Source organism: Corvus kubaryi, unplaced genomic scaffold (genome assembly GCF_017639235.1).
Source record: "Corvus kubaryi isolate FWS band 111438036 unplaced genomic scaffold, C.kubaryi_AGA036_p1.0 split3-37173, whole genome shotgun sequence".
Lineage (NCBI taxonomy): Eukaryota > Metazoa > Chordata > Aves > Passeriformes > Corvidae > Corvus > Corvus kubaryi.
In genome coordinates, this window is record NW_024582085.1 from 530,038 (window position 1) to 545,817 (window position 15,780).

Consider the following 15,780-nt stretch of genomic DNA (forward strand, 5'->3'; position numbering starts at 1 on the left):
AAAAACTGGAAAGTGGAAATAAATAGATGTACAATGCAAAGCTTACGTAAAAAGTTTCATGTCCTCTGAACTCATCCTCTCTATCAACTATATCACAGTACACTGTATGTGTTTCTACACTAGAAAAACACTGGATGTATTTCTAGCAAGGAACAAAACTTCAGACATTAGTGTAAGTAACAACACTCAAGAAGCCATTTTCAATTATTTTACATAACACAGTTTTGAATCCTATTAATTAAAGTTGGTTACATGAAATTAAACTGACAACATTTTAAAACAACAACTTGTCATTCACAGTAAAGCTATTATCCCACAGTAACTTCGAATTTGTCTTGTAACATCTGAGTGTAATGAGATGTTCTCTCTTACTCTTTGATGATATTGGGTATAAAGTAAGGCTGGATTGCTTCAGCAAGCTTTTCTGCATACATTTCATATCTACCAGTCATCTGTAAAAGAAAAATCAAAGCTTCAGTTCTTTCAGTGAGCTACAAAAGTACTTCAGTAGAAAATACTTATTATCCACTGGTTGGTTTTTTCTATGACCATATATGATTTAATTGTCCCAAACATCAAAACCGTAATTCATGCAAAATTCAAGATCTCCAGTGCCTTAGCACAAACTGTTTTTTATAAAAAGAACTCATATTATGTTGCCTAGGACTGTATTTCTATCCAAAAAAGAAGTCTATTTCCACCCTAAAAAGTCAAACTTCTAAATTAACATCTTCCTGTCTTAGAGCTCTCCTTCAGTGACAATCATGTCTGCTGACTTACTACTTATGGTTATTCTGGATTGCTGAAAGTTGGATGTGAAAGGTGGACTTGCTTTCTTATGCATCAACAATTTTTTAAGTTACGTCAATGAAGGCAAAGGAATGTCTCCATAATTAGGGCTTCATGTCATGTCCTTGACAACCAAGGAACCCTGCTGCCAGCAGTTAAGTTTGCATATATGCCACTGACAGTGTTTGAGTTCCTCTTACTTCACCCTTTAATAATACAAAATATCAATGGTTTGGGCAACAGAGACGTGCTGGAAGTGCTGCAATACAGCACCTGATGTAGTGCCGTCATCTTCTTCTGAAGTGCACAGCCCACAGCATTGGCTCTGGAGGGGCAAATTACATCTTTATTTTATTTGTTTAACCCCTTTGCTACTCTAAGTTCAGCAAAGACATTCTACTGAATGTGCCTTTCAGGCACCATTGAGTGCAAACTGCAGATACCAGAGCAGGTTAAATAGGTTCCTACTTGCTGTTAAGGGTTCTTTTTCTGCAGTGGGTAACCGGAGACCACTCTTCCTCATTCCCCTCAGCAAGAACTACCTCTGTCTTGGCCACAACTGAGAGGAAAAGGAAACGGCTCTCCCCTGTCACATAAACAAAACCACAGCTGTGCCTTATGTGTTAAAACACAACAATAGCACTCCACACCATCAACATAAAATTAAGGTGCTGACAGCACAAGACTTGAAGACAACAAAAAATATACAATTCTACACAAAACAGCCAAAGGGCAGTGTTTTGCTTTTACTGTTTATTTTTCCTAATCAATACAATTGCTTTTGTTCAGATACCCCTACTAAGCTGTTATAAGCATTGCTCCATGTGCTTCCTGACACACCAAGCCTCTACTCTGCAGTAAGGGCCTCAGACTTTGATGGCAAAGGAAAACTAAATGCCTGCCTGACTTAATTCCATTATGGCAACAACCACATGCCTAACACAGGCCTCTGTAAAATAACAAATGCAATTCTGTTCCAGAAGATGACCTGAAATCACTTCTTGGTTTTTGCCCTACATATGGATTAGCAATATTAGCAAAGAAATTAAGCTCTAGATAAGAAAATGCTATTTTTTAATTAGAAAGCTTATTTCAAGTCCACAGAGACTTTTCATTTTTATGTTAAACTGAAATAAAACATGTTGAATATTGCACCATATTGTAATACTCAACAGGCAAATAAACCAGCTCTATAAAATAAATGTCTGCTTGCAGTAGCATGATGTTCAAAAATTAACACTCCTTGCAAATGATTACTTATTTTAAATACTAGGTGATCACTGAAGAACCTGCATATATTGTATAGCTGCTGGCCAGGAGTTCTGGTCTACTTTTTTAGGATTCAAATGATGCTGATCTTAAGAGTGGATGGGAAAAAGTTCTAGTCTCTAGCAATACTGAGGACTAGAACAAAAGATCTGTCTCCACAGAAGCAAGAAGATGTTTTCTTCATCAACAAAACCTATTTCCAAAGTTGCCACTTCTTTTGTTTTTTTGTTCCAACAGGATCTTTGTGTGGCCTGTTGTAAACTTGATCAGATTTAAAAAGGAACTACAGTGTCATTTGTTTAAAAAAAAAAAATCCGGTCACTCCACTAAATCAGCATATAATATGGCACCCCCACATAGCTTGTACTGGCACAACCGAAGGGTTAGCAAGCTGCTGTGCTGAGGCAGCCATTTCTTCAACCAGCACTGCTGCTGGACAAATTAAATCCAATTATGCCCTCTGGAAAGATGAACCAAATTAGCTTTACCTCAGAATACAAAAAAAAAAAAATAGTAATAAATAAGGTTTGTTAAAGCCATGTGGAGTGGCTTGCAGCCATCTTAATCTGATTTAGATAAATTCAAAAGTGTGTTAAGATGCTTCAGAAATGAATATACACAGTACACAGTTCTTTCTCTGAAGTTTCAACACATCCACAAATTCAGGAAGTTAACATTGCAGAAAGTTTGCCTTCAGAAAGTTCTCTGAAGCTTGTGGGTTTGAGTTTTCACTAAATGTCACCAAAACTGACAATTAAGGCCTTTATGAACATATAATAGTACCATATTAGATGAGATCCGATGCCTGGCTCAGCTCAGCAACAAATACCTATGTTCACTGCATAAGGAAAGCATAAACTCTTCCCCAGCAATCTTCAGAGCTCCTGGCAGTCCACATTAAGGTCCTGAGGCTAAGGTTTTCATTTGAAAGCTACTGGCCTAGTTTCCCTGCATTTATCTACTCCTTTTCCAAATCTCTTTATGCTTTTGGCCCCCATAACATCCTGTTAAATTAGTTCAACAATTTAAGCTCTGAACCATTAAAAAGAAAAAAGAAAAGCTGCCTTTTAACTATTGTAATATCACAGAATCATTATCAAAGCTTGTTTGTTCTAATATCATATTTTCTTTATAATCAGGCTTACCTTAAAATTCCACTTGTCACCAACTTGCCTGCAGAGGTTTAGATCCATCTCTACCACCAGCAGCCCATCTTGAGTGCGAGAGAGTCCTGGGGTCCTGCTGCCATCTGGTGCAGCTACGTAACTCGAGCCATAGAAATGGCCCAACTCATGGTGTGCTTAAAGAGATTTTTAAAAAGCATGTATTGCCATCTGCAAATAGGTATCTAATTTAACATGCAGTGTCCCACAAAACCTGACTTCATTTCTTGGGGACTCACTGTCCTTTAGGCAAGATAATCATCATGAAGAGGTCACAGCATGACCCTAAAATAACTGCAGTTTTGGCCAGTAATTACTTTCATGCACAGTACACCATCAAATTATCTGGAAAATCTCACTGCATTGCCTTTCAAATAATGCATCATTGTGCTTTCTCATTATTAAGTCTCTGGACTTAAGCTTTTGCTTTCATTGCTTTTTACTTAGCATTTGAATGAATTCTAATTGTCAAATCATACATTTTCAAAACAGCTGACAGAGATGCATCCATTCAATTTTCAATGAAAGGTCAGAGATGAAAACACTGGGATTTGAGGCACAGAAAAGATGTTATGTCTTATTGCACAACTCTTGAGTTGTGCCAAAAATCAATCACATCTGTTGTACTACTAAGCAATGGATACCGCTGACCTTTTTCATGCAGCTGCTAAGAACTGGCTGAAAAAAGGCTCAGGCCCACTCTGGATGGAGCCACAGGCAGCCATGGTTCTCACAGCACAAATTATCGTGTTTCAACATAGAAATACATACAAGAAAATCTCATACTCCTCACTGATCGTTCTCTTTAACTTCCAGCAAATCTGGGAACTGGTACTGAATGTGATTTCTGAACATACCTTTTCCACCATCTCCAGAAGTAAAGGCGTTTTTGTAGTATTCCTGTGAAATAAGAGGAATCCATAGGTGGCAGTATAATTCCATTTAATTCAAGGAATCCTTGCTAGTCTATCATATTTTGGAAGTTTATATAAATCTACAAAGATTTTTTTTCTGGCACACGATCAGCACTGTCTAAAGGGAGTCGTAAGAGAGGCCTAGTTTCTCTGATGGATAGGATAGAACACAAGGTCTTTTTGTATCACTGACTGTTGTTCATACACTTTGGGGAACATGCCTCATACCCATTTCACAAGTTTGAAGAGGCAAAAGAGGTGATATTTAACCAAAAATATCTTTTTAGATCACAAAAAAAGGCAAACATATTCACATATCATCAAGAACAAGTCTGGATTTTTGCAGGGAATCTAATTTAAAAAACACACACATAGGGTATTTGGACTAACCTGAAGGTAAGAATGACCTATTGCATGTACTTATAATTTTCATTATAGAATTTTACAGTCCAGGAAGAGGTAGTATCTGTACAACAGCCACCAGTTGTGTACCACTGACTCGAGGGTATATGAAATTTTCAGTCATTTTGGCTAAAAGAATACTGATTTCACCAGAGAAACTGGGAGAGTTAGCAAAAGGGTGGGTGCCTACTACAAAGATTCAATTCAAGAACAGGAAGCAGCTGCAACCAAAAAGTGGGCTGCCAGCAACAAAGGCAGCTCTCAATCTCTTCAAGACTGTCCATCTTCAAATCACATCATAAACCCTAGTACAGTAGTTACACAGCAGAGGAATCCATGAATTCCAGTGCTATCAGTCCCTTGCCTTGAATGAACTCATGCTCCAACACCTGAATTATGGAATGAGATGAAACAACGAAGATACAAACCGTTCCTACTCTGTTGATGGGACACGTGAAGCAGTGATTGGCTATGGCAGCATTTCTGGCTTCAATTGGCCACAGTGCCTCGCTGCAACACACAAAGAGGCAGCAGGTATTCATTACTTGTACACTTCAGTGCTAAATCTAGATTCTCACTGTCTCACACTGCACATTTTCTGTCACAGAAGCCAAAGTTAGCTTTTAGGAAATCAAGTCAGTAGGGTGCAGTTAATGTTAATCTGCAGAAGATTAATCTCAAGGGACAATTTACACTGGTCCAGTCTGGTTCAAGAGGCCTGATAATCATAAACAACAGTTTAAAAAAAATGTTTCTGAGAAAAGGGTATCTCAGCTTGGTTCTGTAAACTGCAGTTTGATCCCACACTCCTAGGTGGACAATGCAAACTGCTAAAATAAGCCTGAACACGACTACTACCTATTATATAGCAAAAATATTACATAAAAAATCTAAATAAACTCTCAGTTTTCATTAACCAGCTGGATGCTGGTTAATGCTATCTTAAAGACAGGAGACCTGCTGATGTACAATAAAGTTCTGAAAGAGAATCGGTTACTGGGAGCAGACCAGGAGCCCAAAATTCCAGGTGGATCAGAATGCAGGCTCCTTTGTGAAGACAAAACAAGGAGACTACACTTCCAAGACCTCAGCAAGGTGCCCTTTAGGCCCCAGCAAGGGGCTCAGAGGTTCAGTTAACCCAGAAATGGAGCAACGGCACAGATCAGTTTGTATTTTACCTGAGTGTCCCAATAGTGGCTGAAGGGTTAAAGATGATCTCTGCTCCATTAATGCTATACATGAGCCAGTTCAGAGGGTGGTGGCGCCCATAGCAGATATTCACAGCAATTGTCCCAAACTGTGTCTGAAACACTGGGTGTCCTGTATTTCCTTCCATATAGTAAGTAGACTACAAACAAACAAAACAAATAAAAAAACCCCAAAAAAACCCCAAAAATACCCTCAAAAAACCAACCAAACAAAAAAAACCCACAAAGGCAGACTTCTTAAAAAAGTGCAAAAAAGTACCTCTAACTAAAAAAGCTTTTTAATCTGTAGATAGAAGGCTGAGGATAATAGGATGAGTAAGATTTACAAAAGCACTAGGCAGCAGAAAAGATGAATACAGAAATGCCAAAGCAGCAGGAGTGCGTATTCACTGAAATTACACTCTTATACCTGCTTTCAAGCAAAGTAACTTTTTTATGCAGCAGGCAGTGCACTTCCAAAACGTGCTGCTTTCTGAAAGTACTATCACCAGGTTCAGACAGAGACAAAGACAGTGATAAAGACCCACAGATAAGAACAAGACAGAATATGCCATGCAACATTCCTTATACAATGTTGTGGATACCAAAGGAGTACAGAAGTTGCAGTGGCCAGGCTGATCCCTGACAGTATCCTTTGGTGCCAACCTGAGACAGAAGAGCAAGGGACACAATCCATCATCCTGACCCCATGAGACATGGTTCTTATCAGACAAGGAAGGTGTGTTATAAAGCAAACCCCTCCTTATTGAAATTATCTGTTCCTTGTAACCACCACCGCCATTGGTCCTGAAGGAAATAGAAACACCTGAGGCCTAAAGCAAGCAGTTACAGCTGCGGAACAAACCTGGGCCTCGTGTAACTGTGGGCCAATGGCACGACAGATACAGGAGGGTCACCTTCCGAAACCAAGGTCTAGAGGTTCAGTATGTTCAGTAAAAGTAACATCTCATGTTTCTTATTTATTATCAGGTCTCATGAAATTGCACAGTCCTTTGGGCACTGCTTTGATCTCCTTTCATGTCTGTAGACAGCACGCCACGTGGTGAGTGCTCACACAATCATTTTTCAAAACAATTCTGCTGAATGAATATACTTCCATTTTTTCTCCTATTCTCAGTTTCTTTTCTTACAATAGGAGAAGAAAAACAAGAATGCTGTTGCTTCAGGGAATTCATCAGTTCCTCTTTATTTCTCACCAGAGGTCACAGTCATCTCCACAGCAATAAACTGTGATGTCTCAAGAAGGATTGATTTTTATCTATATGGCCTCCCACACATGGCTGAATAGGCCACAGACCAATCTCTTCACCCTTTCCATTTAGTTCTTACTGATTCAACTGGCACAATTTTAACAAGGCTCCATTTCCATCTGCCCTACAAAGACAACCCACAAGAAATCATCTCAAATTCAGTATTTCTTTGAGGTTTAACTTTGTTGATAAAGAAAACATTAAAGTAACACAGATGAATATAATCCTTTCCTGTAGCCTGGTTTCTGAAGTTGCTTTATCAGAATTGTTCAGCTCAGAAGAGTGAACTTAATGCTTTGCTAACAAAGCCAGCTGAAGACAGTGTTGTCCTGGGTAAACACTACTTGATTCTGTAACAAAGTAGATACAAGAAGAAATGCCAGATCATTACAGTATATCTGGAAGCTATAAACAGATTGTTTTGTAGTAATTATGGCATTTAGGATTCTAAGAACTAACTTCTTTTAGCAAAACTCTTAATGAAACTCTATTTATACTTCACATGAAAAAGTAAAAATACTTTCTTTTTTTAGGTGTCTCTCATTACAGTTTCATAGCTGGAAACAATGAGTTTCTTGGAATCTGTTGATTCTCCACTAAACACTGTCTGAAAAACTGAAAGACATCATATTTTAGCACAAGCAACAGGAATTTATTTTTTGTTGGATTACATAAGGAACAAATAAAAAAATGTGGAAAATAACCAATGGATTTGTTAGTTACTACTTTGCTAACTAAAGGACAGACCTGATAAAATAATATTAAATATCAAAAATAATTGTAAAAAAATACAAGTTAACACTGGTGACTGACAGACTGTGCCTGAAATTCATTGTCTAGAACTCTATTAACAGCCTCCTCTGGAGAAACTCACACCAGCCTGATCAGGTCTGCAAAAGCAACTGCAGGTACATAGCAGCCTCCAGTGCTTAGAAGAAATGCTTCTGTTAATTACTCACTTTAGCTGACAAGGAGAGATTTAGTTAGGTAAGACAATGTATTTTTAGACTTCGGTTAATTTTTAATCCTGATCTTTCTGCTTGTGATAATTCTATGGATGGATAAACACATTTCAGATCTACCAGTTTTCCTCTGATCTTGTCTTTACTGCCAGTTCAGTTTCTGAAGCTGATTCTGGAGGATGGCCCAAAACCTGCCGGGGGCTTCAGTCGCAATAATGTGATTAGTAGACAGAAGATGCCATAAAACAGCTATTCAGTCAGAGGCATAATGAATTAAGGGATTCTGCTTGAATAAACACAAGCAAAAGAACTGTCATTTCCAAGACAACCTCACAGAGAAATAGAGAAAGACTGTAAGTAATGTTCATGCTTGAAACATGAAACAATTGCCCTGAAAATTGAAGTTAAGTTCAACATGCACACATGACAAAACAACCCAAGCCAATCATGCACAACAAACACAACACATCTGTAACTTAAAAGAATTCTTTTAAAGGATACTTGATACTTTTGAAGTTTGCACTAGGCCAAGGAAGAGTACCTAACAAGATTCAATGTTATTCTTCCTTTAACACTCATCACTCTCACAAGAATTATTCCTTCTTGATAAATTTACTTACCATCATTTCATCTGAGAAAAACTGATTTGACAGTAAGTGAACCACATTTTCTAGAAACACACTGCATTTTCTGCCACTGTGACTCTGACACAACCCATGCTGGCACAAACCAGAGCTGCCAGGTAAGACTAACTTAATTATCACAATACTGCATCTTACCTCATTGAAATCTCCAACCCGTGGAATGTGATTTTTCCTACTTTTGCCAAGGAGAGCTCCAGAATTAGAAATGACCACTGCAGTATTCCACAGAATTCCACCATGCAGTTCATCTCGCTCCAGGATTGGAGATACCACAACCATATTGTATTTCTTTGCAAGCTGTACAAATGAACACAATTCCTCTATTATACACCAACCTGCAGTACCCCAGAATGACAGACACCACAGCCAGCTGAAAACAGTTAACTGAAACAGCATTACATGTTAACTACAAATGCTAAATAACACAGGTACGAGTGAGAAATACAGCAAAATTCTGCCTGCCAGTTTACTGGTACATTGCCTTTTCCTTCACATCACTTCCCTTTCTTTTATTTCTCCAAACTTCCAGTGTCATTAATTCCATAGTGAGAAGCTGTTAACATGTACTTGCCCTAGATCAGACTAAAGATATTATGCTGGATACAAAATTTTTAATAGCTCAGTCATAGCTGGGCAAATTTTACACCAAAACAAGTCCAATTTTCTTATTTAAAAAAAAGTTGTCAGAAAATAAAGCTCTGTCACTAAACTTCTAATCAACAGTCTCTGGAGAAACAAGAGCCTGACAATAACAAATCTCCTTGGGTCCAAAAAAAGTTCCCTACATTTGTGTCATTCCAGAGGAAAATGCAAACAGTTGTGTGACAGTGTTCCCTGTTCAGAAAAGGCTATTATTCTCCTCACACCTTTGTACAAGGATTGTTTAATGCTCAATTGTTCTAGGCAAGAAACACCTTTTAAAAAGAAAATAAAATTATCTGTACAAAGAAAAATTTCTCCCTTGTAAAATTTAGGAATAGTTAAATGGGCAGTTTCATAGGATTTTCATGGCAAAAGGTAATCTTTAAATGCAGAGTAGTTTAAACAATAAATATCGAGCAGAATTGTTCTTGTCCATTTCTATTTCAATTCACTATCATAATATTTGTCAAGCGAGTTGAAAATTTATTTTTTGTTTCTTCAGTTTTCTCAGTGATACCAGAATGGTACACAAAGAAGAAATCTGTCATTATCAGTGGCAGTTATGGGCTGGGGCTGGATGTGGGTTGGTTTTTTTGTTGCTTGCTTGCTTGGCTTTTTACCTCTTGACAGAACTTTGTTGTTGGCCCATCCTCTGCTGACTCAGCAAATTCAGTCCAAGGAAGTTTCTCTCTTGTACAAAAAGCAAAGGGCATGGCTGGAAAACACCAAAGCAAGGCAAAATGTACAAGAATGTTCATGCCACTCAAGAAATACAAGCTATTTGCATGAATACTGATAAAAAATTAAAATTAAAAAAATTTAAATAATTAAGAATGATTCAACTGTTTTTCTTGTTTAAAGGCAAAAGCTATTTAAAAATATTTTTAGCAAGGGCAAGGAGTTTTGAGCTCACACAGAGCAAACCAGAAGAGAATGGATGCACTTAGTGAAGTCTCAGCAGGGGTAAAAAGACAAAATACACCCCAGTCACTAGTGTTCACTATGAATAACCTGTTTTCATAAACATTTAATGGGCCTTCATTTTGGGTTTTGCTTCCATTAAGCCTCAAACACCCCATGTTAATTAAAAATAGATTTTTAAATTATAATACCTGTCTAGAAAAAACCCCCGAAGTTTTAAGAGAAAAAAAAAAAAGAGGAAAGGATCATAAAGGATGCCATGAAGGAGCTCCAAATATCATATGGCAGTCTTCAACATAACAGATCCCCACTCTTCCATACAGTTCTGCTACCTCAGACTCTTTGGTTTGTCCTTTAGGAAGTAAATCACTATGGTCAATTGTTGTTATCTTGGAAGATTTCTACTGTTCACTTACAAGACATACTTGTAGTACAGGACACCTGTTAAAATAGAAGGCACTTGACATCCGACAGCCTACAAGGAATCACAGAAAATACTCACTCCAAGCCTCCTGGAAACACACAATGTTGACCCCACACATTGAAGCCACTCCCACCATCTCCTCAATGCGTCTGTGCAGAGCAGCCACCTGATTGTGAGAAATGTCACACTATGAAAACAGCTGCATGTTCATCTTTGTATTAACTGCCTGGTTTTACAACCTTTGTTCATATTGAATTTATCTTGTTCTATACTCAGTGCCATTGCTTTCAAGGGGAGTAACTCAAGCTATCATTCCTGAACACTGATAACAGAGTCAGATATAGATTTTTAAAAGCATTTAGATGCTGAAAATACAGAAAGCATTCCAATGGGATTCTAATTCCATGGTTGCAACATTTATATAGATGGCAACTCATTGTTGCCTGACTAGCAAAAAGCCAAAAATCTTAACAGAAACAACAAAAACTGTGATTTTGCTGCTCATTGTAAACAACCTACAGGACGATGTTAAGCCCTCTGTCCTAAGAGCTAAGTAATTATTACCAAGAAAAATCATCAAAGCCTTTATTAATTAGTTTTCTAGAGTATTCTACTTAAAGATAAGCATAGGTGTAGCACTTTACATTGCTACCTTCAGGTGTCAAAAATAAATTAATAAAGACAAGACTGCACTGACCTATGAATTCAACAACTGTATGTTGATTTACAGAAATAGTTAACTAGTTATTTATAAGGTAAAATCATGAATACAGCTGGTACTTTATTCAACAGCTGCTATAAAGAATCCACAAACTTGATCCGTTTATTGAATTAATGACTTGCATCCATGATAGGTAATCTTTCCAAAACAAACTACTTCAGAAATATTCTGTCCTGTCACTGTACAGAACTACTACTCCAGGAGATTTTATAAATGCAGTGTTTTCTTTCACTTTTTTAAAGCTACTCTTAGGAGGCTATTTCTATACATATATGTCACATCATGCTTTTGGGTCCAAAAGATGGTTGCAGAATTATTAAGGTTGGAAAAAACCTCTAAGATCATCAACCAAGTCCAACCATTAACCCAGCACTGCCAAGTCACCACTAAACCATGTTATCTTGTAATAAGATTTCACTCACTGCTGTACAAAGAATAATGAACACAGCTTTATTAATCTGTTTCCTCTAATGGATTTGCCTATAACAGAACATTTCTCAATTAAAACTAGAACTGCACCTGTGGTTTCCACTGGTTGCCATCCCTTTTGATTTTAGGTAAATGCGTTTATGTTTCATCTTAGAGGCAAAGGATTTTCATGTACAAAATGAGCTACTAAATATTTAGCTTTGGAAAAACTGCGAGCAAGTTGGGCATGCTAGGTAAACACAAGGGATGTTTCTGAGAAACGATAAAACCAAATGTGTCATTCAAATTTCTTACAGGATGCTCTATTGCAGTTCTGATGGGTCCTGTACTGCCAATCATTAGACATTTCAGGATACAGTTCCTAAAATCAAGAACTGAACTGTGTTATGTCTCAATCCAGCAGAAGAGGAGTTACAAACAGCCCCAGTCCCAGTTTGTATACCTGGACTGCCACTGCTGTGTCTGTGGGAAGAGGGAGTTTATTCTGTATCAGTCCCACTCGAACAATTCGTGGCCTTCTCAATTGCTCCGGAGCGGCTTCAAATCCATAGCCCTGTAGTTCAAAATCTCTTTCCTGAGCTGCTGACAGTGCAGCAGTTGGCAAATCAAGTTTTCTGGATTAAACAGAAAACAAAGACATTTCGATATGAGATGTTCTCCTTTTCTGCTCTGAATGAAGTGGGCCAAGGGGATCACAACTCTGTCTAACCCTGCAGAGACACCCAAGCTCTCATGCCCCAACATTCATCCATCAGCCAAGGGACAGGCAGTGACCAGCTCATGTGCCAATCTCACTGCTGACCTCCACGTCAGCAATCTCCCTCTGTCCTCCTCCGTCATTTCTAGACACTAACACCTTGCTGCAGAAATCAAGGTGCACATACGCACAAACGTCCACCTGCCATACCTGGATTATAAACACTTTCCCTCCAATGTATTTTCCTCAAGTTTTAACCCTACTTTTTCAGCTTCATCACCCCGATGCCTCGACTATTCCCGTCAGGTCTTCCATCCCTGTCCATCACCTTCTCACACTGCCCTGCTCCCCACACCTGAATCACCTCCAAAATGCCCCTGTCACCTCACTGCAGCACCAAAAGCCCTACTCTTCCTTCCTCCCCTCAGCCCAGCACCGTGTCTTGCACACCCGCCCTCACATTGACTCCTTCCCCTCACTCCCAGGCTGGGCATCGCCGCGGAGCCCGGGGAGAGGAGGGACGGAAACCCGCAAAGCGGGGGGCGAGCCCGTCCTGGTGGCGCACCTGGCCTCGCCCCCATAGAGGATCCGCTTCACCTCGGCGAGTTCCCCGGGCGGGATGTGCCGCTCCAGGCACGACTCCAGCGACTCCAGGGCTCCCGCCATGGCGGAGGATGGGCGCGCGCAGCCCCTCAGGCGCTCGGTGGCCCCGTGGACTTTGTCCCGGGCCGCCCCGTCGGCCACGCCCCGCTCCCCTCACGGGTTTTGGCGGGACGGTGCCGTCGGGTGCCCGCGGTGCCCTCAGGGCAGAGCTGCGCTATTCCCGGACTCTCGCCGCTCCTGGAGCGAGTGCGGCCACAAAGGGGAAGGGAGCGCCCAGGATTCGTAAATGCTCGTGGTCGAAAGGAACCACAAAAGTTGGAGAGCCCGCAAAAAGTCACTTGGCCTGGAAATCGATTATGTTGGTCCCTGACCTTCTATATGAGCACAGAATAGAAAGAAAGAGAGAAAAGGAGGGAAGAGAGAGAAAAGAGGGGGAAGGGGGAAAAAAAAAAAGAGAGAAGGAGAAGAGAGAAAGAAAAAGAAGGAAGGAAAGGAATGGGAAAATGAAGGGTAAAAGACAGATCACCCAGATCACCAGCCCTGGTTTCAGCATCGGTCCAGCCAATGGAATGTCCAGGGTCCTGGTCTTCAGATAGAACTCATCTAAAAGCAGAACATCTTTAGGAGCTTTTTCTAATGATACCTTTCCAACAAAAGGCTTGGAAATAGGTCATAAAATGGCAGTGGTTCTCATGGATATGTGTGTGTCCATTTAAGTTGCAGTAAAACTCAGAATAGGAGCCAGTAATAAATAACTTTGACTTTAACATGGATTTTGAGGCCCATTATAATTGGAAATCCATCCCAAAACCAGAGTTAATGTCACACAAAGGATTGAACCTATTAAGACCTTGATCTGGGACAAAATAGAAGTGATCAAATAAAAGATGCACTTCTTCTACATTTCCTTCTGCAGGTACCAGGCAGACACCCTGTTTAAACCAGTTATTTCCACTGAACCACTGGCTGTGCCTTCTGCTTCAAAACACACAGAAGTTCACAACATAGCAACTGGGTTTCTCATTGGAGTGGAACACGAAGTCCAGGGATGGCTACACATCTCTAAATATATCCCACTGAGCTTAAGCACTGCTTTATGTATCTGCTTGAGGATGTAACAACTTTCAGCACTTAGCATTTGCAGTTGTTAGGTATTTTGAGTTAAATATTAAGCCTTTTAGACTAAAGAAAAAAAGAATGTCAGGGAGAGAGTGTCTAATATTTAACTTTGGACAGAAGATGTCCAGGGGTAGTCTGGTTTCATCAAGGCATTTGGAGATACCTGATTCTTTCTCTCTAATTCACCCTTTTTAACTGAAAAAGTTTCAGTGAAATTACTTTTCTTTCCCAAACATATTTCTGAAGGGCAATTATAAGCAGTGACTGATACATACATCAGATTTTTCATCTGATGAACCTAATTTGCTTTAATGGCCAATTTTAAAGGTACCTATCAGTAACATTTTGCTCTGTTCATGCCTGGCAGATCTTTAAACATTGCAGGGAGGGAGATCAGTACAAAAATCAGCTGACAATACAGGGGGGAAATGAGGAGGCCAAGTAAGTTCATTTCCATATCAGCATACTCAGGATGTCAACAGATAAAGCATTTCTGGAGGATTCATAGAAACAAACAGAAGGGCCTGGATTTCTCTGGGAACTGTTCAAGTTCTTTTCTGCCTGGACTGCAAATTAAAGGGAAAAACAGCAGGTCTATTTTGTATCCAGCTCCTGAAGAAGGTCACATAACTGAACTTTTCAAGTTCTATTCTTAGTGTGAACTTTCACTGACTTCTCTATTGGTGCCTTGTTTATTTGTAATTTAGTAAATTGTACTACATGTAGGAAATGGACTTCATGGCAATAAAACTGAAGCCCCTGAAAAGAATACTTAGGAACAGTGGAGACCTGAGAAAACAGAACATTTCCTGTGCACCATATCAACCATCCTGCAACAACACAGTGAGGTCCAGACTGTATGAATAGGAAATGACAAGCCTAAAATTACTAATAATGATGAAAGGAGATCAGGCTATTCCATAGGGACTGCGTGTATATAAAGGTATAACTCCAGCCAACACAATAAACCTTCAAAGCACGAAATGTTAATGTTGAGCAGGAAAGTAACCTAATAAAGGAAGATGCCTTCCATATCCCAGACAAAGCATATTAGAGGGCTTGCATTTAAGTCTGAATGTTCCACCTCAGTCATTGCAATTATCTGTTAAGTAGGATGCTTGAATCCAGATCCCAATTCTGATTCTTACTTCTTCAAACCTCTGTATTTAAACTTCTTCCCCGTTCTGCATTACCTGGACCAAGTAATTGTTTTGGGAAACAGCTGAATCTTTTGGTATGAACCCAAACTGTAATAACTGATTTAGAGGAAAATAAGTATTTTATGGAACAAAAGCTCTTCAAAACGAGGGAAAATTCCTACAAAACAGTTCTGAAGTGCACATGCTTTTCATCTCTATTGCCCTCAGTCAGGGTGGTCCATAAAGTTGGGTGTAAAAGTCAGGACCACACAGTGCAATCTGTACAGAAACGGTTCTCGTGCGCTTCTTTGCTGAAACCCTGCGTTGCACAGACACCATGGCAGAGCTAAAACGGCTTTGGTAATACTGGTCCACAACTCTGTGTTGCAAGACTGTTCCCAAGAGTTCCTGTAAAAACCCACAATAGCACCCTGGCATTAATCAGAAGCACCCTGGAGAATGAATTTAAGAGCCAAATATCTGG

General features: G+C 39.5%; 1 protein-coding gene across 1 annotated transcript; it reads right to left on the reverse strand.

The window, feature by feature from the left end:
- Positions 1-194: 194 nt before the first annotated feature.
- UPB1 (beta-ureidopropionase 1) lies at positions 195-13,154 on the reverse strand. The gene is made up of 10 exons (XM_042015107.1): positions 13,001-13,154; positions 12,181-12,352; positions 10,667-10,754; positions 9,864-9,958; positions 8,737-8,898; positions 5,716-5,885; positions 4,966-5,047; positions 4,079-4,121; positions 3,204-3,358; positions 195-452 (listed from the first exon to the last, which is right to left on the reverse strand). The coding sequence occupies exons 1-10, from the start codon at positions 13,099-13,101 to the stop codon at positions 369-371; spliced, it is 1,152 nt and encodes a 383-aa protein (XP_041871041.1). The 5' UTR covers positions 13,102-13,154; the 3' UTR covers positions 195-368.
- Between the last annotated feature and the right edge of the window lie 2,626 nt (positions 13,155-15,780).

Excerpts from the sequence above, each read along its gene's own strand:
- UPB1 (XM_042015107.1), bottom strand. The coding sequence starts at position 13,101 with ATGGCGGGAGCCCTGGAGTCGCTGGAGTCGTGCCTGGAGCGGCACATC. Across the intron at positions 10,755-12,180 it reads ACACAGCAGTGGCAGTCCAG|GTGGCTGCTCTGCACAGACG; the intron begins GTATACAAACTG and ends TCTCACAATCAG. Across the intron at positions 3,359-4,078 it reads TTCTGGAGATGGTGGAAAAG|CACACCATGAGTTGGGCCAT; the intron begins GTATGTTCAGAA and ends AATCTCTTTAAG.